Below are 12,909 nucleotides of genomic sequence, written 5' to 3'. Positions count from 1 at the left end.
CCCAACTCGTCAGACTCCGGCCGCAGGCACCTTACCACATCGAGCGAACAGGGCCTTCACTTTCACTCTTACATTTTGGTCGATCACTTGCTGCTGACAGGCACTGCCATAAGCTGGGTACTGAAAAACCCGACACGCAGCCGGTGATGATGTTTTCTGGTCTCTCACATCCTGACTCTCTTTCATGTGAACAAACCATTTCCGTATTTAGTCAGTTTTGGTTGCAGAAAGGTCAACACACCAGCATATTTTTGATCAAGGCACATGGAATAAATTGATTCTTTTAACACCTGATATTAAAATTCATTTTGAAGATAATTAAATGACACGAGTCACACATGATGGAGTGAATCTGAGCCCAAATGAACCCAACAATAAACCTTTTTATAAATCTGCCAAACAAATTCATTTTCATAAATACAAGTCTGAGCATCTGTTCTTTAAATCACCAAAGAGCTGCTATTGCAGACAGATTTGAAATGTTCATTTTAATATTTTATTTGACTTGACTGCCAGAAGAAAGACACTGACCACAGCAGAGACGACAAGGACAGAGGCCACAAAAAAGAGAAGAAAGAGCCTAATAAGAAATATTGTGTCGATAACAGACTAACACTGATTAAAAAGTAAAAAAAGGTTGAATGGCAGCTGTATTTTCTCCAAAACTAATCACATTTAGGAGTGCAAATTTGCAGGAAATTAACATCAAAATTACATCTCAGGGACCCAGACATCCGGCCTGAATTTGAATTCTGCCACCCACCTTTTCTTTTAAATAAATTAGGCACCCATGCTTCCTGCACTTTATTTATTCATATATTTTTTTTCTTTCTGACCTTGTATTGCTTGAGGTGCACACCCAATTTGTGTTAGCTGCTACCAAATCACCCACCAGTCGTTTTAGCTGCTGATTGTTTTTTTTATGTTTAATTTTTAATTGTTCAATCCAGATAATTTAAGTTTAAAGTGACATCAGGTCAACGCCTTAGTGCACTGCTCTTTGTCAGAACTGCTGCAAACACGTACTCAGCAGAACTTTCAGCCATGAGTGACTTTACCTTGATCTACTAGTTTGATTAAATGATATGCCAGTGATTGAGATGTGAGTGAGTTGTGCTCATTCACCAGCCGCCATGGTCAGAGTCATTACAGCTGACAGACTGTGCTGGAACTAAAGAGTGAGGAGTCCTTGATGTGAACTGAAGCCTATTACCAAGCTATAACAACAATGAACTGCTTTAAAAGAAGGATTAATGCAGCGTATTTAAATGTTAAGGCACAAATTATAAATGAATACCACAGTGCAGTGTGTACTATACTCACTGTGTAGTTTAATAGTTTCATCTCTGGGAGATATCATGAAGGTTTTGATAAACCGTTCATATAATGTGCAGCCTTAGCACTGCAGCAGAGAGCACATGTGCAGATGAATCATGTTTCCTCCACAACACAAATCCCACTTTAACCCCAGGATATGCCTACAAATGAATTATACCATCACCTCTGTGTGAGTTCAGAATATTGATCATCTTTTAGTATTGTGCCTGAAGAGAAGAAGAGATAATATGTTGGATTTTTAGCCAGTGAGAGTGTCGAGTTTGCTTTTCTGACACATTGCCTGCAGTAGTGGAAAAAGTACTCAATTTCTTTACATAAGTAAAAGTACTATCACTATAATGTAGATTCCATCACAAACAAAATGCATTTAAAGTATCAGAAGTAAAAATACATTTTTTTTTCTTACATATAACATTGTTAGATAATGAATACTGACATGTCCATAAATAAGCAGAATAAGTACCTTGTATAAAGTTAATCCCCTTTTACACTAGACAAAAAACCCCACTAACATCTGGCTTTTGTCTTCAGTGTGAAAGGATAAAATCGACACTCATTCCTCAGTCAACTGACTCTGCAGGAGTTATGGCTATTTATCGGCTCCAGCTCCCATTGGCAGTGATGGAGACATGACACCCTTTTCCAGCATGATGACCAGTTGGGGACCCTACTATCAACAGTAGTTTTCATGGTGGCAATGAAGACTTGTTGCCTCAGTCTGTAACTTCTGCGAACCATCTCAGCCACAAATAGTCAATGTTGAGTCTGAACAGAATGAAAAGATATACAAAGGAACCACTGTAACCTAGTCCCTGGCCTCCATGTTGCCTTCTGCTGTTTACTAACCCTGTTTTTCACTCTGTTCGTAGCATGGAACATGACACATCAGACAAAAACAAAAATATAACAAAAGGAAAACTCGTCTCCTGGCAATGGGAAAAGAGTGATCCTGCCTTTTTAGCTGGTTTTTACCCATGATTAAAAAGACCTGCATCTACATATACATACTAAGTGTATTAGATAGTTTATTGCCCCTTTAATGCATCACAAGATAAATCTGAGTGGGTGTGAGGAGGAAAGAAAAAACTATTTTCAGCCACACAAACCTGTGTTAAATTTTTTTGTTCTCTAATTGTTGCTGTTTGTGAAATATTGGAGGGTTTTACCTTTGTGGCCCTCAAGCATTGTAATTAAACTACAACTAATAGACAAGTGAAACACAACCAGCAGCTCCAACTAGACACTGGTGTTTTTGTATTTACTAACAATGCGTAATGTTTTAGATGTATAAACTGAATGTGAAAATTAAGTAGTAACTACTCCTCTAAATGTAGTGGAGTAAAAAGTACACCATAGCCCTCTGAAATGTAGTGTCATAAAATGAAGTAAAGTACAAGTTCAAGAATTTGTCCTTTTATAGTACTTGAGTAAATGTACTTAGTTACTTTCCACCATTAGTATTTCTCATCTCATGCTTCAGCGTGGCAGGAGAATGTCTGAAAATACTTAGACTACTCTGTCTTCTGTACTTTGTTCACAGTTATACCCTCCGTGTGGTCGGCAATGGGATCAAAGCTCAGAGTGCCAACCCTGAAGTTAAAGTGAAGGAGGCAGATCCTGTGATAAATCAAATCATTGACAAACTGAAACACATCAATCAGGTGAGACTCTCTCATTCTCTGTACATATTTACCTTATGTATGCTATACAGTCTCTTCTTTTACTGAATTCTGTTTTTCCATCCCTCATTCTGTCACTCATATGGTAAATATCTCCAGATGCAGTCTGTTAATTCTTAGTTTTTGGAACATTACATTACATTGGAAATTACTGCTTGCAAAGCTGAAGCCCTCTACACTTTACCTTTGAATAATCCTCGACAAAAAAATCATTTATTTCATCCTTCATATTACCAGTAAGTACAGGTTAATAGAAAACAAGTCTCAAATGCAAAATCATCTCTAGGCAATGAGAAACAAAATCAATCATTACACATTTACAAACCCATTTGATCTGTTCTGTGTGTCTTCATATTTACAAAATTCTTTTTCTGCTCTTTGTCAAAATCAATGTAGCCTTTCTATCACCCGGTCTGCATTGATGCACATTTGTGCTGCTGTGGCTCCTTTCAGTGCTGTTTATCTCTCAGGATGATGAGATTAGGGCAGTTTACGGGAGCACTTTCTCTTCTGTAGCTTCAGTAACAGCTGCTGCAGCCATCTCTGGGCTGTTTCAGTGCAGCAGCAGCAGCAGCAGCTCCGTGTGTCTAGTACTTTGGTTTCCCAAGTGGCAGGCTGAAGGCCAGGTCATCCCTCTTGACCTCATGCTGGCACCCCCTCCCTGACTAATTCACACCATCTGTGGGATGTCAGAACTCATAAATCTATATCATAACCATCTGAGAGCTCCTGATCTGCCTTGTTGACATTCAGTGTGGATGTGTCTTTTTCTGTGTGCTTTTACTGTTTGCATCTTAAATGTGCTTCCTCGAATGTCCTTGTGGTTCTGTGAATTTTTACCTACAGGAGAAAGGCTGTTTTATGAGCTTGAATACTCGGAAATTGTTTATCTGCTGATTTACTGTAACTACTATGAAACAGCTCAGCCCAGATTATGTAATCATTTATAATCTGCTGCGAGCAAATACTTCAGTGAGTGTAACTTTAAAACCCTCTATTTTTTTTACTTTTCCTCTTTTTGACCAGATTTTCTGTTCATCTTTCTCTCTGCTAACTGCTCATTTAAATAATACCACTTTAATCAGTGTCATTAGCTTGCAGCCTGTTCCTCTTGTTCTTGCATAGTCCATAGTCTCAATCAGTTGGGGACTTGAAGATTTAACTTCATCATTATCGTCTGCTTCAAGACGTGTAGATGAACATCTGTCTCTAATGACAGCACATTTGTGTTCTTTGCACAGATTACTTCCATGTATCTATATGTTTTGGCCACTTGGGGGCAGTGGAAAAAAAGCAGTAAACACAACATTGACATATCAGCACCTTTTGTATGGCAAACTTGTTAACAAGCAGTTGATTATTTCCTCATCCAGCAGATACAGAGTAATATCAGGATTTATTTGGAGTTGTGCTTATTTCCACCTGATGAATTCACTTCACTTCAAATTCACTTGCTTATTTGCTCTGCTTTTGGTCTCCACCACTTCCTTTTGGAAATACCTGTCTCTGTAGGTGTTCAGTGCTGCACTGCGTTCACTAGCTAGTCATTAACTCTATTTATCTGGCATTTGGTTCTGAGCAAGTATTGTACAGACGACATTCAGGTTTTTTTTCACTGAATACAGCCGCTTGCTGTGTCTGGAGTTTGATAAAAGCGGTGGGTAAACCAATACAGTAAAACAAAAACATAGACGAAAGATGCTGAAATGCTCCACAGAGCTGAGAGAAGTATAGAGTCATGTGATGATTCAGAAGGATCAAGCTCCTTCACAGTACACCCAGGCCACTGATCCATTCTTGATATAAAATATTGGTTATGGCCACTTTAAAGGTACAATACAAACACTACCACATATAGGCCTGTTCCTCCCAGCTAGACTGACATTCTATGTGGAATAATATTAGATGAGAAGTACATTTAATTTTCTTAATGCTTCCTGACACTGCCAAAGGTTTTTACAGAAGTAATTCTAACACAACAGGTAAGCAGCTAAACCTCACTGTCAGCTATGGTCAGTTGAATTCTCAAGGTCAAAATGTTACTGATTATGTGTCTTTTCGTTCTTTATTTTTTGTCTTGTCTTTTTCTTTTTCTTTTTTCTTTCCATTTCTATCTTTAAATATTCCACTTACATTTGCTTTGCTTTGTTTTAGAGCTGAGAGTTGAGTCTCTGGTGCATAAAGAAACTAACAGAGGTTGGTCTGACTTGTAGTGAAGAAGCAACGGAGAAAAAAAACACTCACAGCGTGACATTTGATTTTCAGATTCACAGCTTGTACAAAACCAGTACTTTGCAGCAGTATGTCTAAGCTGTGTTTTTTTGCCTTCAGTTTTAGAATAATATTCTGTTTTCAACACCTGCACAGTAGTCTTTGTAATGTGTTGAATTTTTGAAGCCGCCCCTGGAACAATTCAAATGCAATGACAGAGCAGATGCACAATTTCTGTCAAAAAGTTCTGACTATGGTTTTTTTTAGGAACACTTCTCCCAAGTTAACTTGGAAATAAACTAGAAGTAGTTTATTAATACATGAATAGAAAACGAATGAAAATCAAACATCCAATACCGACTCACAGGCTGTCAGCTGTCCTTAAAAATCAGTCAGCTGTGAATTCACTTAAATGTAAATGCATTTACAGAATTTACTCGGCAAAGACAGCATGAAATGAAAAAAAAAAACAACAACAACATTTTTTTCAACCAAAGCTGATTTACAAGATTTGTTTTTCTCCCTGTTATGTTCATGTCTCTGTCATGATTCTCCCCTTTTAGCAACCATGTCTGAAAACACACGATCGCTGTATTTTTAGCCACTCCAGTGGTATGACTCTGTTGTTCAGTTGCACTGATTAGTTGGTCATTTCATAAGAACAGAAATAGTAGAAACTGAATTTAATAATTTATGTTTGAATTTGAATTGCTCAACTTGAATACTTGCATCAGAAAAACTGAATCTGAATTGCATGATTTAAAATTGAATTTATTAGTTTGGAACTGAATACCAACGAAGTTGAAACTGAATATAGTATTATGAAGTTGAATTCATTTGCTCTGAAGCTGAGTTTGATCCTCAATGAAAATTCAGCTCTCCATATTTCCACATTCACTTCTCACAATTCAAACTCAGCTCTTGTTTTTCAAATTCAGTTTACTGAGACATACATCTGGTTGATGAGGAAGAACAATTGAGTGCAGATGATCCATGGTCTTAAAAGGATTCATAGATTTTGAAGAGTGTTTATTTCAAACATGGATGGGACTGGGTTGAGCTGTCAAACATAAATCTATATTATTACATCTATATATATATATATATATATATATATATATATATATATATATATATATATATATATATATATATATATATATATATATATATATATGTATGTATAATGTTTCTTGGAGCTTAAGAACACAAATGTTTCTCCTTATTTCACCACCACTTTTGACAGTCTTCATCAATCACAGTTAGAAACCACAACAAAGAGGTGGTGCTAATTAGTTGTATAAATAGCATCCAGATCAACTCTCTAAGGAAATGACAGTGGAAATGGAATAAAATGCAAGGTAGGAGTCAGTTTTTGTGTACAATACCAGTCAATTTTTTTAGAACATTGCTAGTTTTCCAGTAGCTACTGAAATTAACATAGTGTAATGTCATAGAACAAATTTTTATACAAAATAACTTTTTAAGTTTCATGTCATTTACATGTTTTTTTAAAAAGAAGGATTTTACATCTGTAGGTCCAGCAAGCTGGTTGAGACACCAAATCCATCAATGATTCAACACAAAATTTGAAGAGGCTACCAACCAGATCACAATTGCAGCCCAGCCTCAAGATTTTGCTGCCATCCTTTTCTGTTTACTTTTCTTGTTGAGTCTGAATGCAGACAATTTAAAATCTTGTCCAGAAGTGATTGGTTGAAGTATGATAGCTCCCCTCAGCGGTGTTCAAAAAGCAGTTTTTGTGAAGGGCTCTCTAAAGTTTGATTTTGTAGTTAAAATCTACTTGTGTTTAAATTCAACGTTTGCCCTTCTGCAGAAGTGCTGTTTGCCAAATCCTCACACTCTGTGCCAGCACTGCCCCCATCACACGCAGATGGAATGAATATAAAGATACTGTGCCTGTGTAGTGGGGTAAATACTGAACCTTTGTCTGTTTTGTTTGTAGTCATGATGGTAACCATCCAGATATTATGTTCAATAAGCTGTTCCAAGACTTTGTTTGGATTTTATGGGAATTCAAGATGCAAATAACCATAAATTAATTGTAGCAACATCTCAAGTGCACTCAAGCCAAATTACACTCTATCACTGGGTCAAAGTGATTATCAAAGGGAAGTGCTTTGTTGTTCTACTTGGAAGCCTCATATGAGTTACATAATGCACTGATTTGCAAAATCATTTATCACAGTGTATGTTTTATCCCAGTCACTCCAGTGAATTAGAAACAGGCAGTATCTCAAAGTATTATCAAATCTGTCTCAATAAAGGTAGACAGAGCTGTACAGATAAGATTTTAAAAAGTGGCTTCTGTCTCTATTTAGGACAGATGCCAACATCCTTTTTCACTCGCAAAGTTAGAATTTGTGAGATGCTGTTAATTCACACCCGATGCAAGATGCTAAATGATCCCCTCATTCTGTCCACTGACACTGATAAGTGTTGGATGGTTGCTGTCCTCTAAATCAACTGCTTGTCAGTTACAGTGAATTGCATTCATGTGATAGACACTTTTGTCCAAAGCAATGTATGATGAATCCATTCACATTAATCAAGAGCAAGAGCTCAAAATCATCTAAATTTGGGAGTGTATCCCAATAGAGAGAGAGAGGCAATGAGGGGAAAGACATACAGCAAAGGGTCGAGCCATTTGGGAGTTGAACCAAGGACCAGCTGCTCAGGGTGTGCGCCCATATGGTCTACACCCTAACGATTCAGCCAACATGTCACCCCAGCAATATATCCCCTTTAAACAAATAAACTAGAGGCATGTTCAGTGCTACAGTAGAAGTACTTAAAGAGATTTAAAGAGTGCTTTTTTTCTTAACAAGACATGTGTAAGTCCTACCAGATAAATGTATGCACTGGTAGTAATAGCAGTTAAGTTCACAACATACAGAGAGCAGCAGATTTGTGTGATTTTAATAGCTGGCCCTCCACTTAGCATGTCAGGGTAAAGAAAATAGATGAAGGCTGTGTTTAGGCCAACTTGAGCCCTACACTGCCTTTGACCATTATAGGTATGGGACGATATACGATTTTAACCTCCCCTCGCGAAAAAAAAAACCAACAACAACAACAACAAAAACACTCACAGTAAGTTGATCATAGTGAATTTCCATCATCGGGATAATCGTGAATGGCGATAATCGTTAACAACAGAAAAGCTGTATAGCTTGCCCGCATACAGTCCTGTATTGATTTCTACTGAATTGCCACAAGGGGGAGCCTGCATCTCTTCAGTCTTTTTAAAAGACTACGCATGTCACCATGGCTGAAGGCTCGGTTTGCTCTTTGTTTCCCCCCCAAAATAAAGTTAAATCGGATGTGTGGTAATACTGTTGATTCCAAAACAAAGGACTCAAGGTAAAATTAACTAACGTTACTGTCCGTTACGTGTTGGCTCAGTTACACTAACGTTTGACGTTTATCTAAATGCTTGTTATGTTGTGATGTTGTTTTGGTCACCGGTGAATTAAGCTAACGTTAGCCAGATAACGATGTAGTTAAACAGCAAATAGCTCCGGTGACTCAGACCGGAGCAGAGCTGCGGTCTCCAGAGGACTGACTGCAGTGTACTAGTTTTTCCCTTTCAACTAATTTAACTACAGTCCATAAGGAACAGTTCAAATCAATTAGAATTTATTTACTTTGACAGAAAATCCATCTTCTCATTTGACGTAGCCTATTTTGTTTATTTTCCTTTTCTTTTGAAGGGGGACCTCAGGATTTATAGTTACCCAAAGATAGTTTGATTGTTTTTCACTAAAAAGGATGTTCACTAAAATAGATGTGTCCTATCTGTCATGCAGTGAAAATGTTTGTTTCTTACCAAAATGTAATGAAAAGTGATTCCAGTGTGTTTTGGAGCCATTTGAGGAGTTTAAAGCATATTTTTAACCTGATAATATAATTTATCACAATTATTTTGGCCATAATAATCGTGACATGAAATTTTCAAATCATCCCATGCCTACTCCACAAAATACATGCATTGTGCACATTACTGGTAGATTATTTTGTCACAGGAAGGCTCCATTCCTACTGTTTGTCGGCTGATTGTTGCAATGAAAAATAAAATAGTCTCTGCTGTGTTGAACTTTTCAGAGCTGTCAGACCCTTCAAACATTAATCTGTTTCTCAAGTTGGACTCCCTGGATCATATTTCATTGCCTTTATGATACTTTAAACATCACTTTCCCACCAACGCTGCCCTCTGTACTGTTTTGATGCAGGACTGTTTCTAGTCTAAATTCCCAATGAGAGTGTTATGAATGTTAAATTCAAGGGCTTGTGTCTTTTGGAGCCAGTGTGGATTGATACATGATAAAATAGAATTAATTATATATAATATTAGACTGAGGGACTTTAAAGGGTGTTGAAGGTTGTGACTTCAACACAGGAGTTGAAGATTGTATCATACTGCTGAACCCAGGCTTTCTGAAGCAGGAAATGTTCAAGAGGGCTAATTAATCAACATGGCATCTAAAATGGTTCCTGCAGAGACTGAAATAACCTGTATTGTTACTGCAGAGAAATTACTTGTGTTTTCATACTAGAAGTCAATAAAAAAAGAAGGTGAACTCTAACAAAAACAAGGCTGTGTCTAAGAATTGCAGACCTTTATATTATACATCTGGTACAATTCATTTAACAGCTTGTGTGTTCACAGTCCTTGAGCCTAGTTTGCATTATCATCGCACAGGGACTTGATTTGCAAATGGGCCTGATTTGCAAATAGTTCTGATTGGCATCTCATTAGCTGGTGAAGTGCGACATGAGTGTCAGCTTGTGTGTATGACCTGAATTGTCATTTAACATCAAGTTTCATCTCTCGTATCTTATTCCTCTGCTGTCTTTTAGGTGTTGATGACATATGTTATGAGGCATGCAGTGTGTTTTGACACAACAGGGAGTCATTCGCATGATTCACTGACGATGGTGCTATTTAAAATGGAAACTGGGGCTTGAGGTAGATATGTGGGTCATGTTCAGAACATTGTGATTTAAAATGTAGGCAGTGTTAAATGATGATTCTTTGAAATTTAAATTTGTTGAATTTATGTGTGGTAGATGGAAACTGTGTGTGTGTGTGTGTGTGTGTGTGTGTGTATGGGAGGGTTAATGGCTACTCAGTTTATGACCAGCAAAAACATCAATTACATATACCAGTGCACACACCTATTCCATTGTACACATGAGTGACTGTGTGCACAGCTGGGTGTACCCTACACAGTATATTACTTCTATAAATCACTATAGTATTGGGGCACCTTATTAATATGATGAAACTTACCTTAAAGTACATGTGTATGTGTGCATGAGTGGCAAGTTGACTGTTTGAATGGCTGGAGAGAAAGAGGGAAGTGTACACTTGAATATGGATGAAAGTGAAATTCTATTACCCTTAAAGAGGCCAGGGCTGGGCATTTTTATGAGGATAAGAATGGTGTGTCCATGCAAATGTTGATTTTCATGTTTTTCATCTACATATCAGAAACGTTCTTTACTATTTCCATTTATCCACCCCCTGACCTTGACTAACTGAAGTGCGGAAACAGCTCCCAGTTTCCCCAGGACTAAATGGAAATGTATCATTACTATTCCACAGCCAAGACTGCAGGAAAACACAAAACAGCAATGCAGCTATTGACAAATTCATCATGCAATCTGAGCGTACAAACTCTAGATTTCATCATCTTGCTCATCAGCAGCTCTTTCCTATGAATTATTTGTTGGCTCCTCTCCTCCTTGCCTGTCCTCTCCTCTTGATGTGGTAAAACCCATCAAGAATCTATAAGTAGGTCCTGTCCCTGTGTCTCTCAATCAAAATCAGGGGCAAGCAGCTCCTCATCCAGTCTGCGATCTGAATTATTTACCAGTCATTGATGTGGTGGTTGACCAGCAGTTTTGCTTTTGAATTATTCATGCCCTCTTTCCTCTTAGACCAAAGGATTAACACTGAGAATATATTCACATTTTATTTGTTGAGTCCTTAAATGTGCATATCCCATCATAAAAGAAGTCCACTTAACGAGCAAAGACAACCTTGGTTATAACCATCGTCATGTTTTCTGGAGATACTTAACACACCAAATCCACTGACTTCGATGAATTCATGTTGGTATCCAGCAAGGAGTCCGTAAAGTCAGGACTGTGCAAGCAGCTCTTAATTAGAGACAAACCTCAAAACCTGCAGCATAATAATTTGTTTTTTAACCCACATTCATTGTGTTGTTCATTATACCCATGAGGTAAAAGCAGTAAATAAAAACATTCAAAGGCAAATCCAGCTAAGCTGCATACCTGTAGATAACAGCTTTATCTTAAATGATTTCATGTGGTTATCCATGATTAAAATCCAGTTTGAGCAACAGCAGGATAATCCTCTTTGTGTAATTGGTCATAAGTTGCTACATTCAAGTTTTACAATATTAGAAAATATAGGAAAATTGCATTTGAATAATACATACTTTTAAAGTAAACAACCTTTTCTTCTAAGAATTACATCAATGTGTATTTATTTTCTGTGGCAGCAAAATGGCTTCAGGGGAAATGTAATGCCAACACAATTTATATCAACATGAACACATTTGCTTCATGTTCACAACCAATATTTTATGGTAATATCACCAAATGTGATTTGTTCAGTGGAAAATGCTCACATATTCACAGTTTTCACAGTTACTTATTTTGTTGTTTTTATGTCATTACTGCTTTTCTTTCTCCTACCATACCCACTCATAACATAACATGAAGCGAGGCTACGGTAGGATATGATGATATAAGTGTAGATAACTGAAAATACTTGGCTTAGGTTCTGAAATGTGATAGTAATTGTTAAAGGATAAGGCTGGTTTGTGTCTCTTAGCCCCAAGCCCACTGGTTCCCACTGAAGACTTAAATTTTTAAAAATAGAAAAAAGAAAAAAAAAGTATTTACAATATATACTTTAATTTCTTCTCACTATTGTTTATGTGTGTATGTCTACGAGCTCTATCTGTGATGCATCACTTCACTGTCAGATTTGGTCTTGTCATTGGATTTGCTAGCAAGAAAAATTGAGAATATCGCCAGCATTATTCCTGAAACTCTACAAATGTTGAGTCATGGGTTAAAGGGGTAATTTGAATGGTAATATTATTCTAAAATTCACACTACATTCTAATTTCTACCCTGGCCTCTCACTCACTGACCTGCCGCCTCTTTGCTGCTGCTGCACTTGGTCTGGATAAACACCCTGTCAGTGCTGCCGCTGCAGTGAGGGAGATGGAAAACGACAGTGTGTGTCTTGGGACCAGCACACATCCTGACACTTTTCTCCTCTGACTGGCAAATATGATCATTGTAAGATCTCTCCTCCACCCTCTATTTACAGATAGTGGAATATGTTCAAAGAGAATACTAATGAGCTTAAAAATCCACACACAGCTCGATTCATCTCTTGGATCTGTGAAGGTGTGATTCATTTTGCCACGACACCCAGCACCTCTTTAGGAAATGTGCCCCATACATAATGCACGCTGTACATTTTAATCATTACATGTATATTACTACTTGTCACAGTTTTTTTGGGACTACACCTACATTTGTCTGTGGTGGGAGAAGTAGACTGAATGGTTGTGTAGGCAGGATGGATATCGTCATAATGCCCTTACATTTA

General features: G+C 37.5%; 1 protein-coding gene across 2 annotated transcripts in view; it reads left to right on the top strand.

Annotated features, from left to right (window-relative positions):
- Positions 1-12,909, top strand: part of gpc5a (glypican 5a) — a 119,035-nt gene that overhangs the window by 55,527 nt on the left and 50,599 nt on the right. For both annotated transcript variants that reach the window (XR_007814199.1, XM_018683831.2), the window contains exon 7: positions 2,879-2,999. Coding sequence is in view for 1 of the 2 variants with exons in the window: in XM_018683831.2 (XP_018539347.1) it covers positions 2,879-2,999 (121 nt within the window). In the remaining variant the exon portion in view is untranslated. The remainder of the gene's footprint in view (positions 1-2,878; positions 3,000-12,909) is intronic.

This window comes from Lates calcarifer, linkage group LG2 (assembly GCF_001640805.2).
Source record: "Lates calcarifer isolate ASB-BC8 linkage group LG2, TLL_Latcal_v3, whole genome shotgun sequence".
Classification (NCBI taxonomy): Eukaryota; Metazoa; Chordata; class Actinopteri; family Centropomidae; genus Lates; species Lates calcarifer.
This window is presented reverse-complemented; position numbering and strand designations above follow the sequence as displayed.